Raw genomic sequence first — 24,078 nt, 5'->3', positions numbered from 1 at the left:
AAACCTCCTCTAGATCAGATGGATTTAAAAATAAATTCAATGAAATATTAAAATAGAAATTAATCTGTATATATTAACTATTTTATTAATATAGAAAAAACACTTTGCCAAATTCCTTCTGTGAAACAAGTATTACTCTTATAGACAAAACAAGGAGTGATAAAGCTGAGAAAGACAATTATTAAGCTATGTTAATTCATAAATATTTATATAAAACATTAAAACAAAATATTTAGAAAAGAAATAATAGAATTTGTTGAGGGGAGAAGATAGACTTATGATTTCATTTATGTTAAAGCATCCCAATGAAAATTTTATCAACACAGATGGGCAGTTATTCAGTAATTTATATTCTCTGAGAGTCGTCTGGGGCACCAAGAGTTTAAGTAATTTTCCTAGTGTCACCCTGTGACACTAGAAGTGGGAGTAGAAGTCAAATTATTCTGACTGTATCATGCCATGCTATCTTTATATGATTATGTCTAAAAAGTTATTCCTTGTAAATAAATTTAATTTTTTTTACCATGAATACAAGTTAGTTCACCATTAGGAAAACAATCATCATTTTTTATGATATAAATAACAAAACCCAAAATATAAAATTATATTAATAGATTCAGAAAAATCCTCAGATAAAACAGTATTTATTGATGTTAAAATGAGTTTTTAAAATACAAGTATCAGAAAAGCCTTCTCTTATAATGATTGATATTATTTATCGAAAATGAAAAGGTAGTATTCATTACTTGTAATGGCGAAACTCTTCTTTCTCATTAAGTTCATTAATCGAGAATGCCTCTTCCATTATTATCTGACATAGTACTGTAAGAGCAAAGGAATGATATGAGAAAGAAATTAAGGAAAGCGACCACTAAAGAGGAAACAAAACAATCTTCATTTGTTGATGACATTCTGATTTTCTTAAAAAATTCTAGAACCATGAAGTAAATAAATATTTGAGATAATTAAAAGTTTCATCAAAGTAAATATTTCCTAATAATAATGAGCGTCAAGGGGGTAAATTATTTGATTAGGAACAAATGATGAAATTATGCCATATTCAATACATCTATCTACTTTCCTCTTTGCAAAATTCAGCAATACAAAACACAAAAAAACCCATGCCTTTTCAAACTATGAAATCTTTCCAAAGAAGGGGTACAGTGTTGAGGTTTCAGTAACCTTGGAATCTTTATCACTCTCTTAGAGCTCCAGATTACTAGGAGTGCTCATTTTATCCCTGCATGTATGAGACCAACTCCAGAAACTTTGGTAATCCTTATTTTGTGATGGGGATTTGGGGGAAGTGCATAGTGGTATGTAATGGGGTATTTGAGGGATGATTTTTGTTAAATGTTAATGCATTCAAGAGTTCACTACATGTCATAAGGACAGTGGAACTTCATCCAGATTGTGTACTTACTTTCTTGATCCTGGGTCTCGTTCCACACATCTGGTCTGAAGCAGGTGGTTGGCATATCACATAATCATTATTCCATGCCTTCTCTGCTTCAAACCAGGGCCAAACATAAGTTGGCGTTATGTGATGTGGCAAGAACAGAATAGATTAGAAACACACAGACTTAAAAATAAGGTGAGAGGAGAAGGTATTTATTTTAGTGCTATATTGTAGTGCTCTATGCATATTGTAAATCTTCAATTTCTTAGAAGAAATGCATGGTGGGGCTTTAGCCAGAAAATATTTCAAATGAGTGAGTGTTTTGGTTTAGGTGAATGTCTTTAAAATAATCATGGTAAAAGACCATGTGCTTCCAATACCCTATAAAATGCTAGTTGACTTCATAGACCACAAAGGTGGATTCTGGATTAGTCTTTAAGACAACCTGGTCCTTCATTTAGATAGATCCTTCTTCCCCTCCCCTCCCCCCCCTCCTTTTAGCCCACCATTGCATTTCCTTATTAACAGACAAATAGGAAAAATCAGAAAATCCTAGGAGCACAGAATATACCCAGAGCACTTCTTCTTTTACTGTGGTTTATTGTTATTCAAACATGTCCAACTTTCTTTTGGGTTCTGTGGGTTTTCTTGCAAAGGTGTTTTGCCATTTCTTTCTCCAACTTTTTTTTTTTTTTTACAGATGAGTAAATTGAGGCAAACAGGGCTAAATGACTTGCCCAAGAGTAAATGTCTGAAGCTGGATTTGAACTCAGGAAGATGAGTTTTCCTGACTGTAAGCCCAGAACACTGAGCCACCTAACTCCCAGTCTGCATTGGTTGTCACCAATTTTATATCATTTTACTTGCCTCTTGCCTACAGCCATCTTTCATTGCTGCAGGTGGGATAGGGTGAATTAATGCTGGGCTCCAACAGAAACCCTCTCCCCTTTTGCACATCTATGCCCTATAGACACCAGAGGTAGCAGATAAGTGAGGGAGTAATGAGGTCAAATTTCATCTTCTCAGGTTGTGGAGGTCATACTAATTGGACCTTCATCTCTCCTGTGGAGCCCTTTGGATCACTTTGGAAATGTATAAGCCATCTGTCATCCTGAACTGCTTGTGGACTCTATTTTACCTGGTTCCCTGAGTTTTCTTTTAAAAATATTTTTAGCATCATTTGCACTTTATAAAACATTTTTAAAATGCTCATTCTTTACTCTTGGCTATCCAGTAGTCTGAACATTCATTAGGCCTCTCTATGAAGGTCATCCTCACCACTCAGGGCTTTTACATAAATATCAGTCCCCATCAACATCTCAAGAGAAGGTCACAAAAAGTCAAGCTTGAGTTTCAACATTTCTGTTAGACAACTGAGAGGTATTTCACTTCCAGACCTATTTTTTTATTTTTTTCAGGCCTGGTTTGTAGTCTTCTGGACCCAGAATTTGACTGAATTTGGACTTTTGTTTTAAATAGTTTCTCTGAGACATATCCAAGTAAGCAAATGTGAAAGGTAGAAGGAGGGAAATTTTTTTTTATTAAAAATTCCTTTTGATCCCGTCCACCCAAAATTTATAAAGAAGAAAAGAATAATAAATTCTCTATGAGTGCCCAGTTTCCATATAACAGTGTTTCTTGGAATCCATTTTTTTTCTTTTTATTTTACGAGAAAGTGTTTGGGGCTCTTCAGTTTAGAGTAGTTTTTGGCATTTATTATATAATCTTCCAAAAGATTCATTTTGCTTGGGCAAAAGAAAGTACCATTTTGTTGCCAAAACATACTTAAATCAGTTCAAGGAAAATCAAAGTTTCTGACTGTAGTTTTGATAAATTATTCCTTTAGAACCTTTGTTTCAAGATTTTTCCTATCTTGCTTTCACAGAGATAAACACTCTCTGTGTTGATTGGTTTCTTATTATTAGGTTAAAGTTAAATACAGGAAAATGATATGTATAAACCTAAATTTGAAGAAATTTGGTTGTGATGCAGGGTGTGTGTATGTACATTTGTCACCATAAAAGATGAGATAACATTGATTTCAAAAATAAATCTTTTTCAAGAATTTTTAATTCATTGAACACATCTTAAAACATTTTGTTTAAATTTTTTTGGCAAACTTTCTACTTTGACAATGCAACTAATGTGGAAATAGATCCTACATGATTGCATATGTAAGGCCTATATCAAATTGCTCACTATCTTAGGGAGAGGGGAGAGAGGGGAGGGAAAGGAGGGAGAGAGAAAATTTAGAACTCAAAATTTTATTTAAAAATGAATTTTAAGATTGTCCTTCCATGTAATTGGAAAAAAATGAAGTATTATTTTTAAATTTTCTTTTTTACTTTTGTATATATTACACAGTTGAAGTCCCCATATTGGGAGTTTTCTATATAAATAAAAATCACTCATAACTACTATCCAAAAATAGTACATATAATTTTATTCAGGGATGGGTCCTATGAAGCATCAATTGAACAAGGGAAAATAGGCTGAAAACTCTTGACTTCAGCCTCTAAAGTACTTAAGTCTCTGTCTAAAGTACTTTAAAATTTTTCAAGGAGATCTATTTACCTGGCTAGCCATAAAAGCCTAGTATGAACCTGAATAGATTTTTTTTTTAAAGAATAAATATGACCCAAAGAAAGAACACTGGGAAACGAATGTGAACTATTTGCATTTTTGTTTTTCTTCCTGGGTTATTTTTACCTTCTGAATCCAATTCTCCCTGTGCAACAAGAGAACTGTTCGGTTCTGCAAACATATATTGTATCTAGGATATACTGCAACATATCTAACATATATAGGACTGCTTGCCATCTAGGGGAGGGGGTGGAGGGAGGGAGGGGAAAAATCGGAACAGAAGCGAGTGCAAGGGATAATGTTGTAAAAAAAATTACCCTGTCATGGATTCTGTCAATATAAAGTTATTATAAAATAAAATGAAATATAAAAAAAGAATAAATATGACAAAAAGAAAGGCATATTTGCCTATTATATTTTTATTTCATTTGAGATAGTATTTATTATGATTATTTTGCTGAGGTAATTGGGGTTAAGTGACTTGCCCAGGATCACACAGCTAGGAAGTGGTAAATGTCTGAGACTAGATTTGAACTCAGGTCTTCCTGATTTTTAGGACTAGTGCTATATCCACTGCACTACCTAGCTGCCCCAAGGGATATTATTTTTCTATGAGAAATGATGAGCAGGCTGATTTTTGGAAAAGCCAGAAAAGGCATACATGAACTGATGCTGAATGAAGTGAGCAGAACCAGGAAAACATTATACACAGTAACAGCAAAATTATGTTATAATCATCTATAATCATAGACTTAGCTCTTTTCAGCAATGCAGAGATTCAAGACAGTTTTAATAGAACTGGAATAGAAAATGCCATTTACATCCAAAAAGAGAGAACTATGGAGACTGAATGTGGAACGAAGCACACTACTTTTATCTTTTTTGCTTGTTTTTTTCTTTACCATGATTTTTTTCACTTTTGGTCTGATTTTTCTTGCACAGCATGACAAATATGGAAATATGTTTAAAGGGATTACACATATTTAACCTATCTAAGATTGCTTCTTCCAACCCCTCCCTCGCTCTGATTGGAGCAGATGAAGGCTGGACATTGGAGAGCTCCCCCCATGTCCTCTACAAGTTAAGAAGAGCAAGCAGGGAATTCACCTCATCATTTCCCACCCAGGCTTGGGGAGGGAGGAAATAAGGGAAAGAGGGAGAAAAATTTGGGATACATGGTCTTGCAAAAATGAATATTGAAGCACCCAGAGAGAGGACTATGGGAACTAAGTGTAGATCACAACATAGTATTTGCACTTTTTTTTGTTGTTGTATGCTTGCATGTTTGTTGTTTTCTTTCTCATTTTTTCCCTTTTTGATCTGATTTTTCTTGTGCAGCCTGATAATTGTGGAAATATATATAGAAGAATTGTGCATGTTTAACATATATTGGATTGCTTGCTGAATATGGGAGAGGGAAGGAAAATTTTGGGAGAAAAAAAATTGGAACACATGGTCTTATAAAGGTGAATGTTGAAAACTATGCATAGGTTTTGTAAATAAAAAGCTTTAAAAACAAATGTTGAAAATGACCTTTTCATGTATTTGGAAAAATAAAATACTATTTAAAATGATATTCATCAATTATTTAAATAGCAAATGTTTGAAACAGATGGAAAAATATGCTAATATCCAAAAGGTTGCCAACTTTGACATTTCTGAAGTAGAAGTGTTTCCAGCTAGATATAAAACCATATGCCGTTCAAACATAAAGAGCATCTCTACCTTCATTACATAGAGATAATACGGTGCTCAGCAGGAAAGAACAAATAAAGAAACAGCCAATGTTCAGATACTATTGTATTAAATGCTCACAAATCAGACATTCAGGTAAAATATCAGGGGCAGTTTTGTGGTTCAGTGGATAGAGTGTTGGAGTTGGAGTCAGGAAGATCTGAATGAACAAACCTAAGACACTATCTATGTGACCCTGGTGAAGCCACTTAACCCTATTTGCCTCATTTCCCCATCTGTAAAATGGGGATATACTGCAGAAAAAAATGGCAAACCATTTCAGTAACTTTGTCAAGAAAAACTTATAGACAAATCCATGTGGGCAAGAAGAGTCAGACATGTATGAATGACCAAGCAACAACAAAATAATACCAATCTTACACCAAGACATTGATAGCTCTTTGAGAATTTGAGAAATAGTTAATGAGCTGAATGTCCTAATTTTTGTGTCTGAGATTGATGTCTGAAGACAGTTGAAAATCAAGTCCTACAAAAATATATTATGAAATGGAAAAGAGCTATTGGTCACACATTAGCTTAAAATTACTCCTCTGTCCAGTAGACCCCTATGTAATTAGTATTTGAAACTTTTAAGAGCCCATAGGCTATTGAAAACGTAGAATTGGTTGCCTTGGGAGATAGTAAGTTCTGCTGCTTAATAGCCTTTCCTTCTTTAGTCTTTTTGCATTTCTGTTGTTCATCTATAAAATGAGGCATTTGGGCAAGATGGTGTTCTAAGGTTCTTTCTAATTCCATAACTAAGATTCAGTTTTTCTTTTCAATTGAACTCTTTAAGATGGGTGTGGATAACTATTTGTTAAGGATATTCTAGAGGAATTTCTGTTTAAGTAGGGGCAGTTTGGTGATACAGTGGATAGAACACAGGGCTTGGAATTAGGAGGACTTTAATCCAACCTCATTTATTAACTAGTGTGACCCTGGTCAAATCACTTAATCCTGTTTGCCTCAGTGTTCTCATATATAGAATGAGCTGGAGAAGGAAATGGCAGGCTATTCCAGTGTCTTTACTAAGAAAAGTTCAAATGAGGTCATGAAGAGTTGGACATGACTGAAATGACTGAATAACAACAGGGCAGATAGATTGTGCAATTGATAGAGCACTGGACCTATAATCCGAAAGACTCAAATTCAAATGTAAACTTAGATACTTACCTCTGAGTCTACATTTGAATTTGAATGATTTGGGGCAAGTCACTTAATCTCAGTTTTTGAAACTGAAAAATGGGGGCCAACATAATAGCTATCTCCTACAGTGGTTGTAAAGTTCAAATGAGATGGTATTTATAAAATGCCTACTACAGTTAGTGCAACATAGGGAGTACTATATAAATGCAATTATTATTATTTACTTGTTTGACTAAATGGGCCTCTGAAGTTCCTCTTAATTTTGAATCTCTGAAGTTACTAACAAGGTGAGAACCAGCATCAACAGGGCTATTTAACATAAAATTTTTGTTGGATAGATTGTTGGATAGAATAAAGACAATTTTTGGTACTATGTTTGGCAATATTTGGTAATAATGTCGCAAGAGCACAACATTTTGGTACAGGAATGAATAGATGAGAAGGCATTTATTAAGCACTTACTATGTGCCCAGTAAGAAACTAGACACTATGTATAGATATACAAATTGAGATAGTCGGTGCCCCTGAGGAGCTTATATTCTAAAAGGGGAGAAAACAATATAAAGAAGTGATGGCTAAGGAAAGGTGTTTTGGTCTGTTTTTAGATGGTTGATAAGATTCTTTCCAACTCCAAAATTCTGTGATTCAGGAAGTCATAGGGATAATAATTGGAACAATTGTCTCATTTTTTGAGAGATAAAGGTAGTATTGGTTTTATTCCAGTTCTCAGATTAAGATTTGGAAAACTGGAATTGGGCTGTGGGCTGGTGGGGATGTAAGGAGTTACAGATTGGAAAATGACCTGAGTGAGGAAGCATAGTCCCAGAGAGCTGCTCCATGGCTGGCTTACCACCTCCTGGGTGTGGGCTCTGGAGATCTGGTTTGGAGGATGGAATAGCAGCAGTGACAGAGGGAGACAGATGGCCAGGGTAAACAAGCATGGTCCATACTCTAAATGCCTCATGTCTGAAATCTATCATTGGAATTGTTGTTCAGTCTTTCAGTCATGTCTGATCCTTCATGACCCCATATAGGGTTTTCTTGGCAAAGATACTGGAGTGGTTTGCCATTTCCTTCTCCATCTCATTTGACAGATGAGGAAACAGAGGTAAACAGAGTAGATTGACTAGCTCAGGGTTATCTAGTGAGTATCTGAGACCAGATTTGAACTGTTGATTTTTCTACCCACTGAGGAATAGCAGCATCTTAAAACCCAGTTCAGATACTATTGTCTTAAGCAAAGACTTAGTTGGACTTTGAAGAAGAGTAATAGTTTGTACTTAATAGTTGAAAAGTTCTATATAATTAAATAAGAGAAGCAAAAAATTAGGTCATAATCAAATCCAGATTCAATGTAATAAGGCAAATTATTGTCACATATTAAAACATTTCTGTGCCCCAAGTATAATAGGAATGTCTTAGAACTCTGCCTGTCTTTTAAAATTTATACAGATGTGGCAAAAACCCATTATATAAGACTGAAATGCTCAAAGGTGACCTGTACCCTTTAAACACCTTTTGCTGATTCCTCATCGATGTCATGCCTACTGTTTTTGGATCTTTATTCCTTTCTCTTCATAAGCTTTTTTTGTTACCTATCAATTCCCATGGATTCAATGGACACTTTTATTCAGATGACTTTAAAAATGAGATATCCATACTTGTCTCTTTTTTAGATTCCAGCTTTTCATCACCAACTCTTCATTGTTTATTTAAAACTAGATATTCTACAAGCGTCTAAGTCAATATATCCAAACTAGAACTCAGTGTCTTTCTTTCCAAGTACACCCTTCTTCCAATCCTTCCCTCGTTCTAATTGGAGCAAGTGGAGTCTGAACATTGGAGAGCTCCCCCTATGTCCTTTACCAGTTAAAAAGGGCAAGCAGGGAATTCACCTCATCATTTCCTACCTATGTATTTTCCTGAACTTCATAATCTCCAGAAGCTCATCATTTGGCAAGATGAAATAAAATACAGAACTCTTATCTCAAATCATTTCCTATCCCAGTTCAGGAGGTCATCATGCTTCAAGGGGGATACCCCCCTTCACCTTTTTATGTATAGTCTTTCCTTCAACCCCCATTAGATCATAAGCTCTTTAAGAACAGGAACTATCAGGAACTTTGTACTGCCAGCACTTAACAGTTAACATTTGCTGTTGTTGTTCAGTCATTTTCAGTCACATTTGGCTCTTTGTGACCCCTTTCAGAGTTTTCTTGGCAGAGATACTAGAGTGGCTTGCCCTTTTCTTCTACAGCTCATTTTACAGATAAGAATCTGAGGCAAACGGGGTTGAGTTGCTCAGGATCACACAGCTAGAAAGTGTCTGAATCAGATTTGAACTTAAGATGAGTCTTCCTAACTTCAGTACTGGTACTCTATGTATCATGCAACCTAGCTTCCCCACATCTGAAACATAGTAGGCACTGAATATTTCTTGATTGATTCTGACTTCCCTATTATTATCTGCAGGACACTTATTTTTCTAGTTACCCAGATTCATCACCTCAATCCCACAATCCAGTTAGTTGCCCCATTATGTCATTTCTATCTCTATACCATCCCTCACATGTGTCTCCCTTTCTTCCATTCACTGTATCACCCCCTTATTTCAGACCTTCATCACCTCTCACCTAGAATATTGCAATAGGTTCCTATTGGATTCCTCTGCCTTAAGCCTCTCCCCACTCCAATAACTCTTCCATATAGCTTCCAAATTGATTTTTCTGAAGTGCACATTTGATTATGCTTATTAAAACTGCTTATTAAGCTACAGTAGTTCCCCATTCCTTCTGATATCAAAAGTGTAAACTCAACTGTTTGACATTTAAATATTTCTGTAACCTTTACCTTTCCTACCTTTCTAAGTTTCTAACAGAACATTGATTTTTCTCCATGAATTCTATGATCAGGCTTATTTGCTATTTTTGATTTCCATTTTCTTGCTTTTCTATCAGCTGTCCCCATGGCTTAAAATACTTTATCCTTACTTCTACCTTTTAGAAATCCCAGTTTCCTTTAACATTTAGCTCAAGTATCATCTTCTATGTGAAGGGGAAGCATTTCCTGATCCCCTCCTCCCATCTGCTAGCTAGTGAACTTGTACCTTTCAAATGACTTTATATTCATTTTACATATTTTGTGTGTATATACTTGTGTACATGTTATCTTCCCCATTAGAATCCTGAAGGCAAGCACTATTTCAGTTTGGGTTCTGTGTTCCCAGCATCTGGAAAAGTGTCTGTCAAATAATAGGTGCTTAATAAATTTGTTGATTGAGTGACTGAATATGATATTTCATAAACTTCAATGAAATATAAGCAATCAGTGTAGTGTCATGAGTGCTGGAATTGTATTCAAGAGCACTGAGTTTAAGCTCTAACTCTGATAATTATTCATTATGTCATTGGATGAGATACTTTTTTCTCTAATTCCTCATCTGTAAAATGAGCATTGGGGCAACCAAATGGCATAATGGTTAGAACACTGGGCTTGGAGTCAGAAAGACTCATCTTTATGAATTCAAAATCAGCCTCATTATCTGGGAGAATCATTTAACCCTGTCTATCTCAGTTTTCTCATCTGTAAAATGAGTTAGAGAAGGAAATGGTAAGCCGCTCCAATATCTTTGTGAAGAAAATCTCAAACAGAAAAGTTGGATTTGACTGAAAAATGATTGAACAACAAAAATGATTAGACTGGATAATATCAGTTCTTTTTCAGCTCTAATGATCTATATAATCTTGCTTTTTTTGGTGCATGTTTCTGTTGTTATGAAAAACTACTATTTCTGTTGTTATGTTATGAAAAAAAGTAAAATTAAAAAATAAAACTTTGATTTTAATTCTTTTTCAGGGCCAGTTTTGTGACTACTGTAACTCTGGGGACCCCAATAAAGCTCACCCAGTAACCAATGCAATTGATGGGACTGAACGTTGGTGGCAAAGCCCTCCTTTGTCTTTGGGCTTACAGTACAACAAAGTCAATGTTACTCTAGATCTGGGACAGGTGAGTTACTTATTCACTTGGTATGAGCAAAAATTACATCATTGATTGACACACTTATTTTTTCATATATTTTTCACTATTCACTTTTAAAAAATAATTTAAATTTTTGGTCATTCTGACTTTGACAAACACTAACACTTCTGTAAACAAAGAACCAAATAGTAGTTAGCATTTATACAACTTTTTAAGATTTGCAAAATACTTTACAGATGTTATTTCATATTATCTCTTTAACAATCCTAAAGAGCTAGTTCTACTATTATGCCTATTTCACAGATGAGGAAACAGTGATTAACTTGCTTAAAATTACACACTATTAAGTTTTTTAGGCAGGTTTTAAACTCATGTCTTCTAAACTAAAATATAGCACCGTAGCACTGTATCATACAACTGTTTCCTAATGCTTATTATACTCTATTACCTATTTTGCTATTTTTGAAAAGTACATAGTATAATAAATTCAAAACACCTTCAGAGTTGTCTTGCTTATCTGTGTTTCCTTCTGAATTTCTGTCCTCTTTTGTACATTTAAAAAAGTTTTTTCCTTTTCTTTCTTTCCATTACTTCCCTTCTTTCCACCCAATACTCCTTCCATTAGAAGAATCCATCAAATCAAAGTTTTGAAACAAGCATAATTAAGCAAAACAAATGCAGACATTGTCTCTGTTTGAAAAGTTCGTCTAATTCTGTACCATAAATCCACAAATTCATCACCCCTCTATCAGAAGGTAGAAAGTATTCTCTTTTTTTTATTCTGAATTATACACATACAAAGAAAGAACCTTTCCACATATGAAGAATAAAAAAGATTATATGTACAACTGGACATTGCTATTATGTAGCTTGTTTTTTTTTATTTTAAAAGTTTATAATAAAGGCAAAATAAAGCTTCCCTGTTTGTTTGTGTTTCCCTTTGAACTTCCCTTTTGTACTATTCTAAGCTGATTTCATGATTCTCTTTTTGGTAGGGAGTATTCTTGGATCATTATCATTAGCACTATTCATTTAACCATTCTTTATTAAACCTGATTAGTTATAAACTATGTTCTTTAGTTGGAAAAGGTAATTTTTTTTTTTTTTTTGGTTATTGAGTCTATGCTGATGTTCTTTTCCTTGGAGGCCCTAGCCTTGACACCAGTGAGAAATAATGCTGTGTCCTACTTTCAAAAATACTCCCAAGTCATCTCAAACTTAATCTCATGATTTGCTTTATCCCCCAAATCTGGGAGTTCCTATGGACCAGATTGCAATTCTGATTTGACATGGTTCTCAGTTCTATGATCCTTGTTGAAGCTGAAACTAATCCCCTTCTTGGTTAGTGTGGTGAAAATTATACCATGAATTAATGGAGTATCACACAAAAGAAACATTGAATGAGGTGAGTCTGAAAGGGAGGGCTACCTTACACATCGAAGGGCTTTAAAGCTCTTCTGCCTGTCATAAGGTCTTCTAGGTTTTCCTACAACTTCCTTTTGGTTTAAATTAATATGGTCTATGTTTGTATTGAATATCAGCTAATTGAATTTGTATCCTGGGGAAATTTTTAGTACATCCTTGATGGTCTCTTTTTACTCTTTCTAACAACAATCAGTTTATCTATCCCATCAGCTAATAGTGTTACTAAGCTTGAGAGATTGGACTTGTGCTCTCTTTATTTAATTAAAGGTTACTATATTCACTAAGGTTTGGGAACCTATTCAAAATGCCATTTCTTGAACTTGGCATAAGATCAGATGTACCTGTATTTATTTTTTGCCCTAAAAAGCTAATTGTTTTGTTTTAATACTCCTTTGATGAGTCAGAAACTTCTAATTAGGGAAATTCAATAGCAATGTGCCAAATGGGAATAATCCACTAACTTGCTTACTATGGGAACATTAAGCAAGACACACATATTTATGGAGACAACCCATTTATCAGCTTTGAATGTCTCAATGGCAGAGATGGTCGTCCCCAGTTTGTGCCTTGTAAAACTAAGTTCAGTCATCCCATTTTTGTAAATTTTAATGGAAAAAGAATGATGCTTTAAGAAATATTAGATCGGGTCTATTTAGAGTAGAGGTTCTTAATCTCAGGTTCATGGATTCAGGGTCTGTAGATAACTTTCAGAGGATCTGTAAATTTGTAAAGGAAAAAAATATATCTTTGTTTCAATGGAATTGATTTCTTTTGTAATACTAAACATTTGATTATATATATTTAAATATTGTGAAAAGGGGTCCATAGGTTTTATCAGATACTCAATACGCATTGGATAAATGATGGACAGAAACAGCTACACCCAAAGAAGGAATACTGGGAAATGAATGTGAACTATTTGATTTTTGATTTTCTTCCTGAGTTATTTTTACCTTCTGAATCCAATTCTCCCTGTGCAGCGGGAGAACTGTTCGGTTCTGCAAATATGTATTGTATCTAGGATATACTGCAACATATTTAACATATATAGGACTGCTTGCCATCTTGGGGGGGGAGGAGGGAGGGAGGGGAAAAAACGAAACATAAGTGATTGCAAGGGATAATGCTGTGTAAAAATTATCCTGGCATGGATTCTGTCAATACAAAGTTATTATTAAATAAAATAAAATTAAAAAAAATAAAAATAAAATAAAAAAAATACTCAATACGAAGGCAGGAAGGAAGGAAAGGGAAGAATTATTTATATATTGTCTCACATGATGCTAAGCATTTTAGAAAAATAAATATCTCATTTGATTATTGTTATAATAACCCTGAAACATAGGTGTTATTATTATCTCCCAATTTTACACTTGAGGAAATTGAGGCAGAGATTAAGTGACTTGCCCAGGGCCACATAGTTTTCAAGTATCTGAAGTCAAATTTGAATTCAGGTCTAACTTGGTCCAGGCCCAGCATTCTCTCTATGCACTGCAGCACCAGATCCCTTAATTTAGGCAAAAACAACAGTAAACAGATTTCTGGGTTAGGACTTTAGAGAAGGGGACTGGTTGGGGCAGATGGACAGAAACGACTTCTGTTGGCCAAGGTATCATTATGTACAGTGAAGGAGAGAGGAGGAAAAAGGTAGGGAGAGAAAGAGTGAGAAGGGAAGGGCAAAGGAGTGAGATGGGGGATAGGAGAAGAGAGGAAGAGGAGAAGAGAGGAAAAGATAAAAGGAGATAGAGGAGAAGGAGAGAGAGAGACAGAAAGGAAGAGGAAAGTGAAAGAGAGAGATAAAGAAAGAGAGAGAGAGAGAGAGAAAGAGAGAGAGAGAGAAGGGAGAGAGGGACAGGAGGAAAAGGGAGGGGGAAGGGAGAGAGAGAGAGAGAAAGAAAGCACAGAGACAGAGACAGAAAGATGTAGAGAGAGAGAGAGAGACTGTACATAGAAAAAAGGAAGAGAGAAGAGAAAAGAGATAGGTAGAAAAGAAGAAGCAGTAGCAGAAGAACAGAAAGAAAGAAAGAAGAAGGGAAGGAGGGAGGGAGGAAGGAAGGAAGAAAGGAAGGAAAGAGAGAAGGAAGGAAAGAAGGAAGGAAGGAAGGAAGGAAAGAGAGAGAAAGAAAAGTAAATTTGTTACTTACAGAGCAGGCATTCCAGAGACCACAGATCTGGAGTGGAACAGTTGGGAAGCAGGGTTGAGAAGAAAGGGGAGTAAGGGAACAGACTTAGGCAGATGGGGAATAGGGGTTGTTCAGTGGCAGACTATTGTTCAAAATCCCTGAACGGGGAGAATATAATTATGTTAGAATATGATAATTATTGGGAAATGAGATCTTCTTTGAGATCTTGGAGCAGGTAGAAATGTTGAGTCCTATGATCTTCAGAGAGTCACTTCAGAGCAAGCAAGAACAGGTGAAGATATGGCTTGGGAGAGTCCATACAGGAGGCAGAAAATGGCAATTCTGGTTCTTCTCTGCTTTTTTTTTTGCTAGCTCTTTCTCTAGGTGACTCTTATTAACTATTAGTGTTCTCTTAGGCTCTGTCCTGAGCCTCCATATTCTTCTTAAGTTACTTGGTGATCTCATCAGCTCTCATGAGATTAATAACCAAAACTATGCAGATGATTCCCAGTCTCCTCTCTCTCCTGACCTACCACACTGTATCACCAAATGCCTATTTGACACCTTGAGCCAAATGTCTCATGGAAATATGTTTAGAAAATTACACATGTTTTAACTTATATTAGATTGCTTGCTGTCTATGGGAGGAGAGAAGGGAGGGAGAAAAAGTTGGAACACAAGATTTTGCAAAGGTGAATGTTGAAAACTATCTTTGCATGTATTTGGTAAAATAAAAAATTACTAAAATGGGAGGAAAAAAGAAAATGAATGCAAAGGAATTAGGATCTCTGGCACTTACTGGCTGTGTGACCATAGGCAAGTTACTTAATCTCTGTGTCCTAGGCAAATCTCTAAGAATATATAGGTTGCAGAAAAAGGTGCTGCTCACATGGGGAGTTTTCTCACCTGGGCATTCCCTGTAACAATGAAATCATATATATGGTGCCTTAGGGACTTAACATGTTACTAAACCAGTGCAGAGTATTGGCAAGTGCAGTATACTAGAAGAGCTGGGTTCAGATTTTGCCTCTGACCCTTGGATAATATATGTATGTCCACAGATAAATCACTCTGTCTCTCTGTGTTTCAGTTAACTCATTTAGTAGAATGGAAATTTCTTGAATACAGTCTTTGTATTCCTAAAACTAAGGGGGATGACTTGAGCATAATAGATGTTTAAGAAATGCTTGTAGGATTTGATTAGATTAGATACATGAGGAGGCTTGAATTAACTTATCTAAGATATTTTTTCAAGTATAAGTGCTGAAATCCTAATTTATAAGCTTGTTGTGAAGGAAACACCTTTTTTCAGGGGTCCTCAAACTACAGCCTGCAGGCCAGATGCAGCAGCTGAGGACGTTTATCCTCCTCATCCAGGCCCACAAAACAAAGTTTTTGTTTTTACTATAGTTACTATAGTCCAGCCCTCCAACAGTCTGAGGGACAGTGAATTGGCCCCCTATTTAAAAAGTTTGAGGACCCTTGTTTTTAAGCCTTAATGCTGCTCTAATCCAGCAGTGTCACTGGAGAGATCATAAAAGAGGGGAAAGGACTCACAAGTGCAAAAATGTTTATAGCAGCTTTTTGTTTGTTTGCTTTTGGGGGCATTTGGGGTTAAGTGAGTTGCCCAGGGTTACATAGCTAGTAAATGTCTGTAAGTAAATGTCTGAGGACAGATTTGAACTGAGGTCCTCCTGACTTCAAGGCTGGTACTCTGTCCATTGCACCACCTAGCTGTCCCAACAACTCTTTTTGGAGAGGCAAGAAACTGGAAATTGAGTGGATGCCCATCAGGGAATGGCTGAATAAGTCATGATATATGAATACAATGGAATATTATTGTTCTGTAAAAAATGATGAGGAGACTAGTTTCAAAGAAGCCTGGAAAGACTTACATGAACTGAAACCGAGTGAAGTTGAGCAGAACAAAGAGAATATTGTACACAGCAACAGCAAGATTATATGATAATCAACTGTGATGGACTTGGCTCTTCTCAGCAGTGGTGATCCAAGACAATTCCAATGGACTTGGGTTGGAAAATGTCAACCGCATCCACAGAGAGAGAACTCTGGAGATTGAAGGTGGATTGAAGCAGAGTATTTTCATCTTTTGGGGGGTTGGTTTGTTTGCTTTTTCTTTCTCATGGTTTTTTCCCTTTTGGCCTGATTCTTCTTACACAACATTTCTTACAAATATGGAAATATGTTTTTTAAAAAGGTCTTAAAGCAGTGTTTCATTATGAGTTGTTATTGCCATTTCTAGGCTTATAGGGAGAGTTTATTTCCTAGCCCAAAGAAATGATTCCCATATGTCAGAAATTCAGACATCAACAAAGAAAATATTTAAGGATGAGAGGGTTATCTTAGAACACTGGATTTGAGAATCTTGGTCAAAATCTATAGAAGTTGTTGGCCTCTATTTGCCTCAGTTTCCTCATCTGTAAAAGGAGATTGTTGGTCGGGGTAGCTTCTAAGACATCTTTCAGCCCCAAATCTATGATCTTATGACCTTTCAGGTACCTCTGAAACCACCTGTGCACCATGCCAGTCCTGCTCATTAATACTTTGAACAACACAATCAAAAATGTTTCTTGGGAATAGATGCTGAATTTTAAAAATAAAGAGAAATGACATAATTTATCCCTTAAACAGTCTTTAAAATAGTTTTTTTCCCTCTTCCCCAGTGAAATTTGACAAATTTTAGAAATATTTTGGCTTTAAACCATGGCAGGCATCCCATTAATAACATTAGTGGGAGGCTTGTAACTGGAAAGGCCAAATTCCATGAATTTACCAAGACTCTGAAAGCTCTTGGGCTAAATATAATATCTCAAGGGATGCCATGGCATTCCCCTGTCCCCAGTGAAAACTAGCCCAAAGTACTTACTGTATTCCAGGGCATTTTCCCATTAGATTGCATATCCTTTTTCTTTATGAGGGCTATGAACTAATACTAGTCTTCCTGTCAGATCTACATCCCTACTTTTGCCCCTTTCTTCAGTATGTCACTTTTTACGTGGATTCTTATGTTTATATCCATATATAAACTTGTTTTATTTCCTATTTCTTCTTCTTTCTTGTTTTCTCCTACTTGCTTTTAATTCCTTTTAATATCTAAAATATTTGTGATACCTTGGAACCTTTCTCCTTTATCCTCTCATCTTCTCTTAACTGTCCTCCTCAATGTGCATGTCCTATCCCCCTTCCTTCAATCAATCAACATCTCCAAACACTTCCCACATCACACTCTCCTCTTGCCATCATTCATCTCTGTACTGTTCCTTGTGGTTACCCAAACAAACTGGATAGCATTTCAGCCCTTCCATCAAAAGTATTTCTCTTCTGTTTATAATGGATGTCCTAAACTACATCCTTGGACTCTTCTGTAAAAAGCTTTTCTATTGAATACAATGTTTTGTCTCAAAATATATTATCTTCTCCTTTTTTCTTCAGTTTCATGTATTATGTCTAAGTCTGTTCTCTTCTGTTGTTTTAATTTTGCATATCCAAATCACTTTGCTTAAATATTTTATTAATGTGAAAGAATTCTAAGTTGTTTGTAACTTTGATTCTTAAAGGTTACTTCTCCAGCAACTAAGATATACTGAGATTTTCCTATTTATGGTCCCTAAAATTTAACTCTTGAAGGGAATAAAGGAAAATGCTGAGACTGTGACTTAATTAAATTGTTGAGTCATTTCAATCATGTCCTTTTCTTTGTGACCCCATTTTCTTGGTAAAGATGATGGAGTGGTTTGTTATTTTCTTCTCCAGCTCATTTTCCAGATGAGAAAACTGAGACAAGCAGGAATAAGTGATTTGCCCAGGGTCATATAGCTAGTAAGGCATATGAGGCCAGATTTGAACTCATGAAGATGAATCTTCCTGATCCCAAGCCCAGTGCTTTATCTTCTGCTCCCCCAAACTGCCCATGCTTAAAAATGAAATTCACATGCCATTTATATTTGAGTATAAACATATGCACATTATTGTATGTATGTATGTGTGTGTGTCTATGTAGAGTGAGAAAAAGAGATGGGAGAGAGTAAGGGAAAGGAAGAAGGAGAGGGAGAAGAAAAGGGAAAGAGGAAAGGAGAGAAGGAAGGAGAGAGAAAGGATAAATTAAGACTTAGTCAAAAGGATGATAGGAAGGACTTCTTCCTTCTATACTTCTTTGGAACATATAAGAAGAAAAAACATAATGAAATTTAAGCATGAGAGAATTAGGTTATCAATAATAATTATTATGATAATAACAATAATAATAATGGATTTATTTATATACATTATTTATATATATTTATACAAATATACAATATTTATATACAACTTGAAGGTATACAAAGTATTTTGTGTATAGTGTCTTCTTTGATCCTCACAATTGCCCTGTGAGATAAATGTTACAAGTATTTTTATATCCATTGTTCAGATTAAAAAAAAAAGAGTTGAATAGTTTGCCAATGGTCATACAACTAATAAATGTCAAAAGAAAGACTTCATCCATGTCTTCTCTGCCTTGTAGTTCATGACTACTTTACTATATTACTTTATTATGAGGAAGAAGATTCTGACAGTGAAGATAAAACAATTACTGAGGGAGATTCTGGAAATCTCTTAAATCTTTCAAACAGAACACACAGAAGCTTGTGTGAAGGCAGAAAAGTAGAGTATGACTTTTGGAATATTTTCATGCGGTCCGATTCTTTGACTTATTCTAGAAAAATGAGACAAATACTTGTCAAATGAAATGATACTTATATATGGAAAATAATTTATGAGAGTCAGCATTGTAGAGAGACAGAGAGACATAGACAGAGATAGAGACAGAGAGAGCAGAGAGACAGAGACAAAGAGAGAAAGTAGAGAGAAAAAGAGAGAAGGTAGAGAGAAGAGAGAGAATTAGAGAAAGGAGAGAGAAGAGAAAGAGAAAAAAGAGAGAGACAAAGAGAGAGACAGAGACAGAGAGAGATAGACAGAGAGACTGTCTTAATCAAAAACACCCATCCTTGGACACATTTGTATTTTATCTTTCCTTATTAAAATGTAAACTTTTTGATTTATGAACTATATTACTTTTAAATTACTTTATTTCCAGTGCCTAACCCAGAGAAAGTTCTTAATGAATATTTTTCATTAATCCATTCGTTTATTCATAGCTATGCCAACAGATTACCAACTCTGACAGGTTCAAATAATCTAGAAAGGCTTTGGCGATGGGCCAAGCAGCATAAATATATTTGACATTGAGGATAAGTTTACCTAAGTTTGGAGAGTCTCCTTACCTGGCGGTTGTCCACCAGGTGAAGAGGGAGAAGGGAAGGGAATAAGCATTTATGTAATGTCTACTATGTGTCAGGCACTGTGCCAAGTTCTTTTTACAAATATTATTCCACTGGATCCTTAGAGCAACCCTAGAGATAGATACAATTATCATCACCATTTTATAATTGAGAAAACAGGCAAGCAGAAGTTAATGACATGTCCAGAGATATGGCTAGTAAGTGTCTGAGGCTGAATTTGAATTGAGATCTTCTTGACTCTAGGTCCAGCACTCTATTCACTCTGCCACCAGCAATCTCTCTGATGAATATTGTTTTTAGCCATAATAATTCATGAAGATAATCAATTATAGTATGAGGAGTTATAATTTATGTTGGTAAGGGAAATATCCATTACAATGAAATAACAGGTTCTTTAAGGTGGTATATTTATTTAAGAAATCTTTTTGGTCAAAGGTCTGATAAATGTAGTTTTAGATCTGTGGGGGAAGAGTGAGCTGTGCTAAGCAAATATAATGGCCTGGAAGCAGACATGGGAAAAATTAAACTTTCCATTCTTCCCCAATACCTCAATTTGGACTTTTTTCTTTTGTCTCCAAACTATTTAAAAAACATATAAATTTCTGGAACATAATTTGTACTGATGATAAACCATAGAGTTCCAAATTTATTATTATCCATTATCCACTGTAGTCCAGTCCAATTCCTATTGAATCGATGTGTCTTGAATAAAAGGTCAGTTATGCAATTTTCAAGGCTATAGTCTGACAAAATTCTTTGCATAGAAGATGAGCTATTGCTGGGAAAAGAAGAAATGTACAAGATTGGAGTTTGAAAGGAAAATTCATATAATAGAGCAGTGAAAGTAATGAGGTCAGATAAGGAGAGTTGGGGAGTCATTTAATAGCCTGGACAAACTTTTGGCATCTTTTATCATCTGGTCTCTTCCTAGGACTTTGAATAAAAACCAAATAACAAATAACTGAGTAAAATAATAATCGAAAAAGCTACATATTATAGGAAGAATTCCGATGTCAGCCAAGGCTACATCTTCCACATTCCCTTTAACTTCTTTATTAAATACCCAATCTCACAAGGTGTGGAGATTAACAGGAATGAGATAAGGTATGTAGATTAATGGGAATGGGATAAAGAGGGAGAGAAAGGAGAAGATAAGAGATAGATCTTTGGAGGCAGAATAGGTTAAGCAAGGCAAAATAAAGGCTAGAACTAAAGTAAAAGAGTTGACAGGTATAAGAAATAAGAGATACACACAAATATAATAGCAACGATCAGGAGTAGAATTAGGAAAAAATTATGGGTAGCAATCATTGATCTCAGGCAAAATTAAAGCTAAAATAGATTTAATCAAAAGAAAAAATAAGAAAATTATACTATATGCCAATCATATTGATCAATATTGTTTTAGATTATTTAAAATAACTAGATCGTATAAGGCATGAATGTTGCTGTGGGGAAGGAAATGATGAGTTGGCGAATTTAGAATAATATGGAAAGTTTTGGACTTATGAAAGATGATGTTATCCACCTTCAGAGTAACAGGACAAATAAGATATATATGAATGTACATGTGTATATATGTGTATAATTATAGATACCTTTCTATAAATGTATGTATGTATATACATATATATACTCACATTAATACACATACATAAAATATGTATGTGTATATAAATATATATGTGCTGAATTATAGCCTTCTTGGGAGAAAGAGAGAGGAAAGGGGCAAAAAGAAGTAAAAAGGGCACAGAAAAAAAACAAAAAATCTATAAGGAAACAAAGACAAGAGAGTGATCTATAAACATAATAGTTGGTGTTTATTATATAGGCTTTCTTGAAATGGAAATTAATTGTCTCATAATTTGAATCCTTTCTTATGTTCTACTATGCTCATGGCAATTTTTTTCTTTTTTCTATTTTGAATTTAAATGAATAAATATTTAAAAAAGAAAAAAAAAACTAATCTCAAGATGAGTGAGGTAAATTGAGAATGGGATTCATCAATTGATAAATATGTTTAAGGCCTGCATAAAGTCTTGTGAGGAATTAATACAAATATATGTATATATACATATGTGTATTTGTGGATATAAATATGTATGTATATAAGTACACATAAGTATGAATGTATGTATATGTCAGTCTCTGCCCTCAAAGAATTTAACACTCTGTCTGGGGAGATAAGATATATTTCTATGTGTAAGGATAGTGGGGGTTCAATTGAATCAATTGTTGTCACCTCACTTAATTACTGAGATGTTTCATACTCTGATATCTTTATCAGCGGAGAACATCTCTATAAATCAATAAATCAAGTCTTAAACTATGTGTGGAAAGTCTTTGGTCAGTTTGGAAAAAAATGAAATATTTTGAGGCATTTAATGAAGTGAAGTGACATTGTACTGGTAATATATTAGAATTAGTCACTCTTTATGTCTTGAGTCAAAACATTAAGCCACTTCAGAATTAATCATTTCAGTGGCAAGTCACCCTGATGAAGGAATAGATTTAGTCAAACCCCAGAGTGTGAATGTAGGAAAAAGAGGAGCTTCTATCTTCTCCCTCAACCCTTGAGTAGAAGATAAACTTGTGAACTTTGAAAGGTCTGAAGATTTGGGATTTCCCATCTTTAACAATAAGAAATGTCCCTTAAGAACTCACTGTTTGACAAAAACTGCTGGAAAAATTGGAAATTAGTATGGCAGAAACTAGGCATTGACCCACACTTAACACCATATACCAAGATAAGGTCAAAATGGGTTCATGACCTAGGCATAAAGAATGAGATTATAAATAAATTAGAAGAACATAGGATAGTTTACCTCTCATACCTGTGGAGGAGGAAGGAATTTGTGACCAAAGAAGAACTAGAGATCACTATTGATCATTAAATAGATAATTTTGATCATATCAAATTGAAAAGTTTTTGTACAAACAAAACTAATACAGATAAGATTAGAAGGGAAGCAATAAACTGGGAAAACATTTTTGCAGTCAAAGGTTCTGATAAAGGCCTCATTTCCAAAATATAGAGAGAATGACTCTAATTTATAAGAAATCAAGCCATTCTTCAATTGATAAATGATCAAAGGATATGAACAGACAGTTCTTAGATGAAGAAATTGAGACTATTTCTAGCCATATGAAAAGATGCTCCAAGTCATTATTAATCAGAGAAATGCAAATTAAGACAACTCTGAGATACCAAGTCTCACCTGTCAGATTGGCTAGAATGACAGGGAAAGACAATGGGGAATGTTGGAGGGGATGTGGGAAAACAGGGACACTGATACATTGTTGGTGGAATTGTGAATATATCCAACCATTCTGGAGAGCAATTTGGAACTATGCTCAAAAAGCTATCAAACTGTGCATACATATCCTTTGACCCAGTAGTATTACTACTGGGCTTATATCCCAAAGAGATACTAAAGAAAGGAAAGGGACCTGTATGTGCCAAAATGTTTGTGGCAGCCCTGTTTGTAGTGGCTAGAAGCTGGAAACTGAGTGGATGCCCATCAATTGGAGAATGGCTGAATAAATTGTGGTATATGAATGTTATGGAATATTATTATTCTGTAAGAAATGACCAGCAGGGTGATTTCAGAAAGGCCTGGAGAGACCTACATGAACTGATGCTGAGTGAAATGAGCAGGACTAGGAGATCATTATACATTTCAACAACAATACTGTATAATGATCAATTCTAATGGATGTGACCCTTTTCAACATTGAGATAAACCAAATCAGTTCCAATAGAGCAGTAATGAATTGAACCAGCTACACCCAGCGAAAGAACTCTGGGAGATGAGTGTGAACAACTACATAGAATTCCCAATCCCTATATTTTTGTCCGCCTGCATTTTTGATTTCCTTCATAGGCTAATTGTACACAATTTCAAAGTCTGATTCTTCTTGTACAACAAAATAACTGTATGGACATGTGTACATATGTTGTATTTAACTTATGCTTTAACATGTTTAACATGTATTGGTCAACCTGCCATCTGGGGGAGGAGATGGGGGAAAGAAGGGGAAAAATTGGAACAAAAGGTTTTGCAACTGTCAGTGCTGAAAAATTACCCATCCACTATCTTGTAAATAAAAAGCTATAATAATAAAAAGAGGAAATGTCCCTGCAATGGCAGTGATTTTACTCATTAGAGGCTAGGCTAGGAGACACTTGAAGACAAACTAGATTCCCTGAGGGAACACAACTTTAAGTTTCGCAAGGAGCCTATCAGATCCAAGGGGAATTTTCATGAAGGGGCAAAAGGTTTTCCAGCAATTAGGAGTCAGAACCCACTTTTCCCTGGACTCTGTATGTGCTTGTGGGATAGTATACCCCTAGATTTTTGGAAATGTTTTGAACCAACTGCCATAT

General features: G+C 35.1%; 1 protein-coding gene across 1 annotated transcript in view; it reads left to right on the top strand.

The window, feature by feature from the left end:
* The window catches only part of LAMA3 (laminin subunit alpha 3), a 299,158-nt gene that overhangs the window by 15,510 nt on the left and 259,570 nt on the right, over window positions 1-24,078 (top strand). The window contains exon 2 of the mRNA XM_051970336.1: window positions 10,718-10,870. Coding sequence (XP_051826296.1) covers window positions 10,718-10,870 — 153 coding nt within the window. The remainder of the gene's footprint in view (window positions 1-10,717; window positions 10,871-24,078) is intronic.

This window comes from Antechinus flavipes, chromosome 1 (genome assembly GCF_016432865.1).
Source record: "Antechinus flavipes isolate AdamAnt ecotype Samford, QLD, Australia chromosome 1, AdamAnt_v2, whole genome shotgun sequence".
Taxonomy (NCBI): domain Eukaryota; kingdom Metazoa; phylum Chordata; class Mammalia; order Dasyuromorphia; family Dasyuridae; genus Antechinus; species Antechinus flavipes.
The sequence above is the reverse complement of the archived record's forward strand: the minus strand, read 5'-3'. Positions and strand labels throughout refer to the sequence as shown.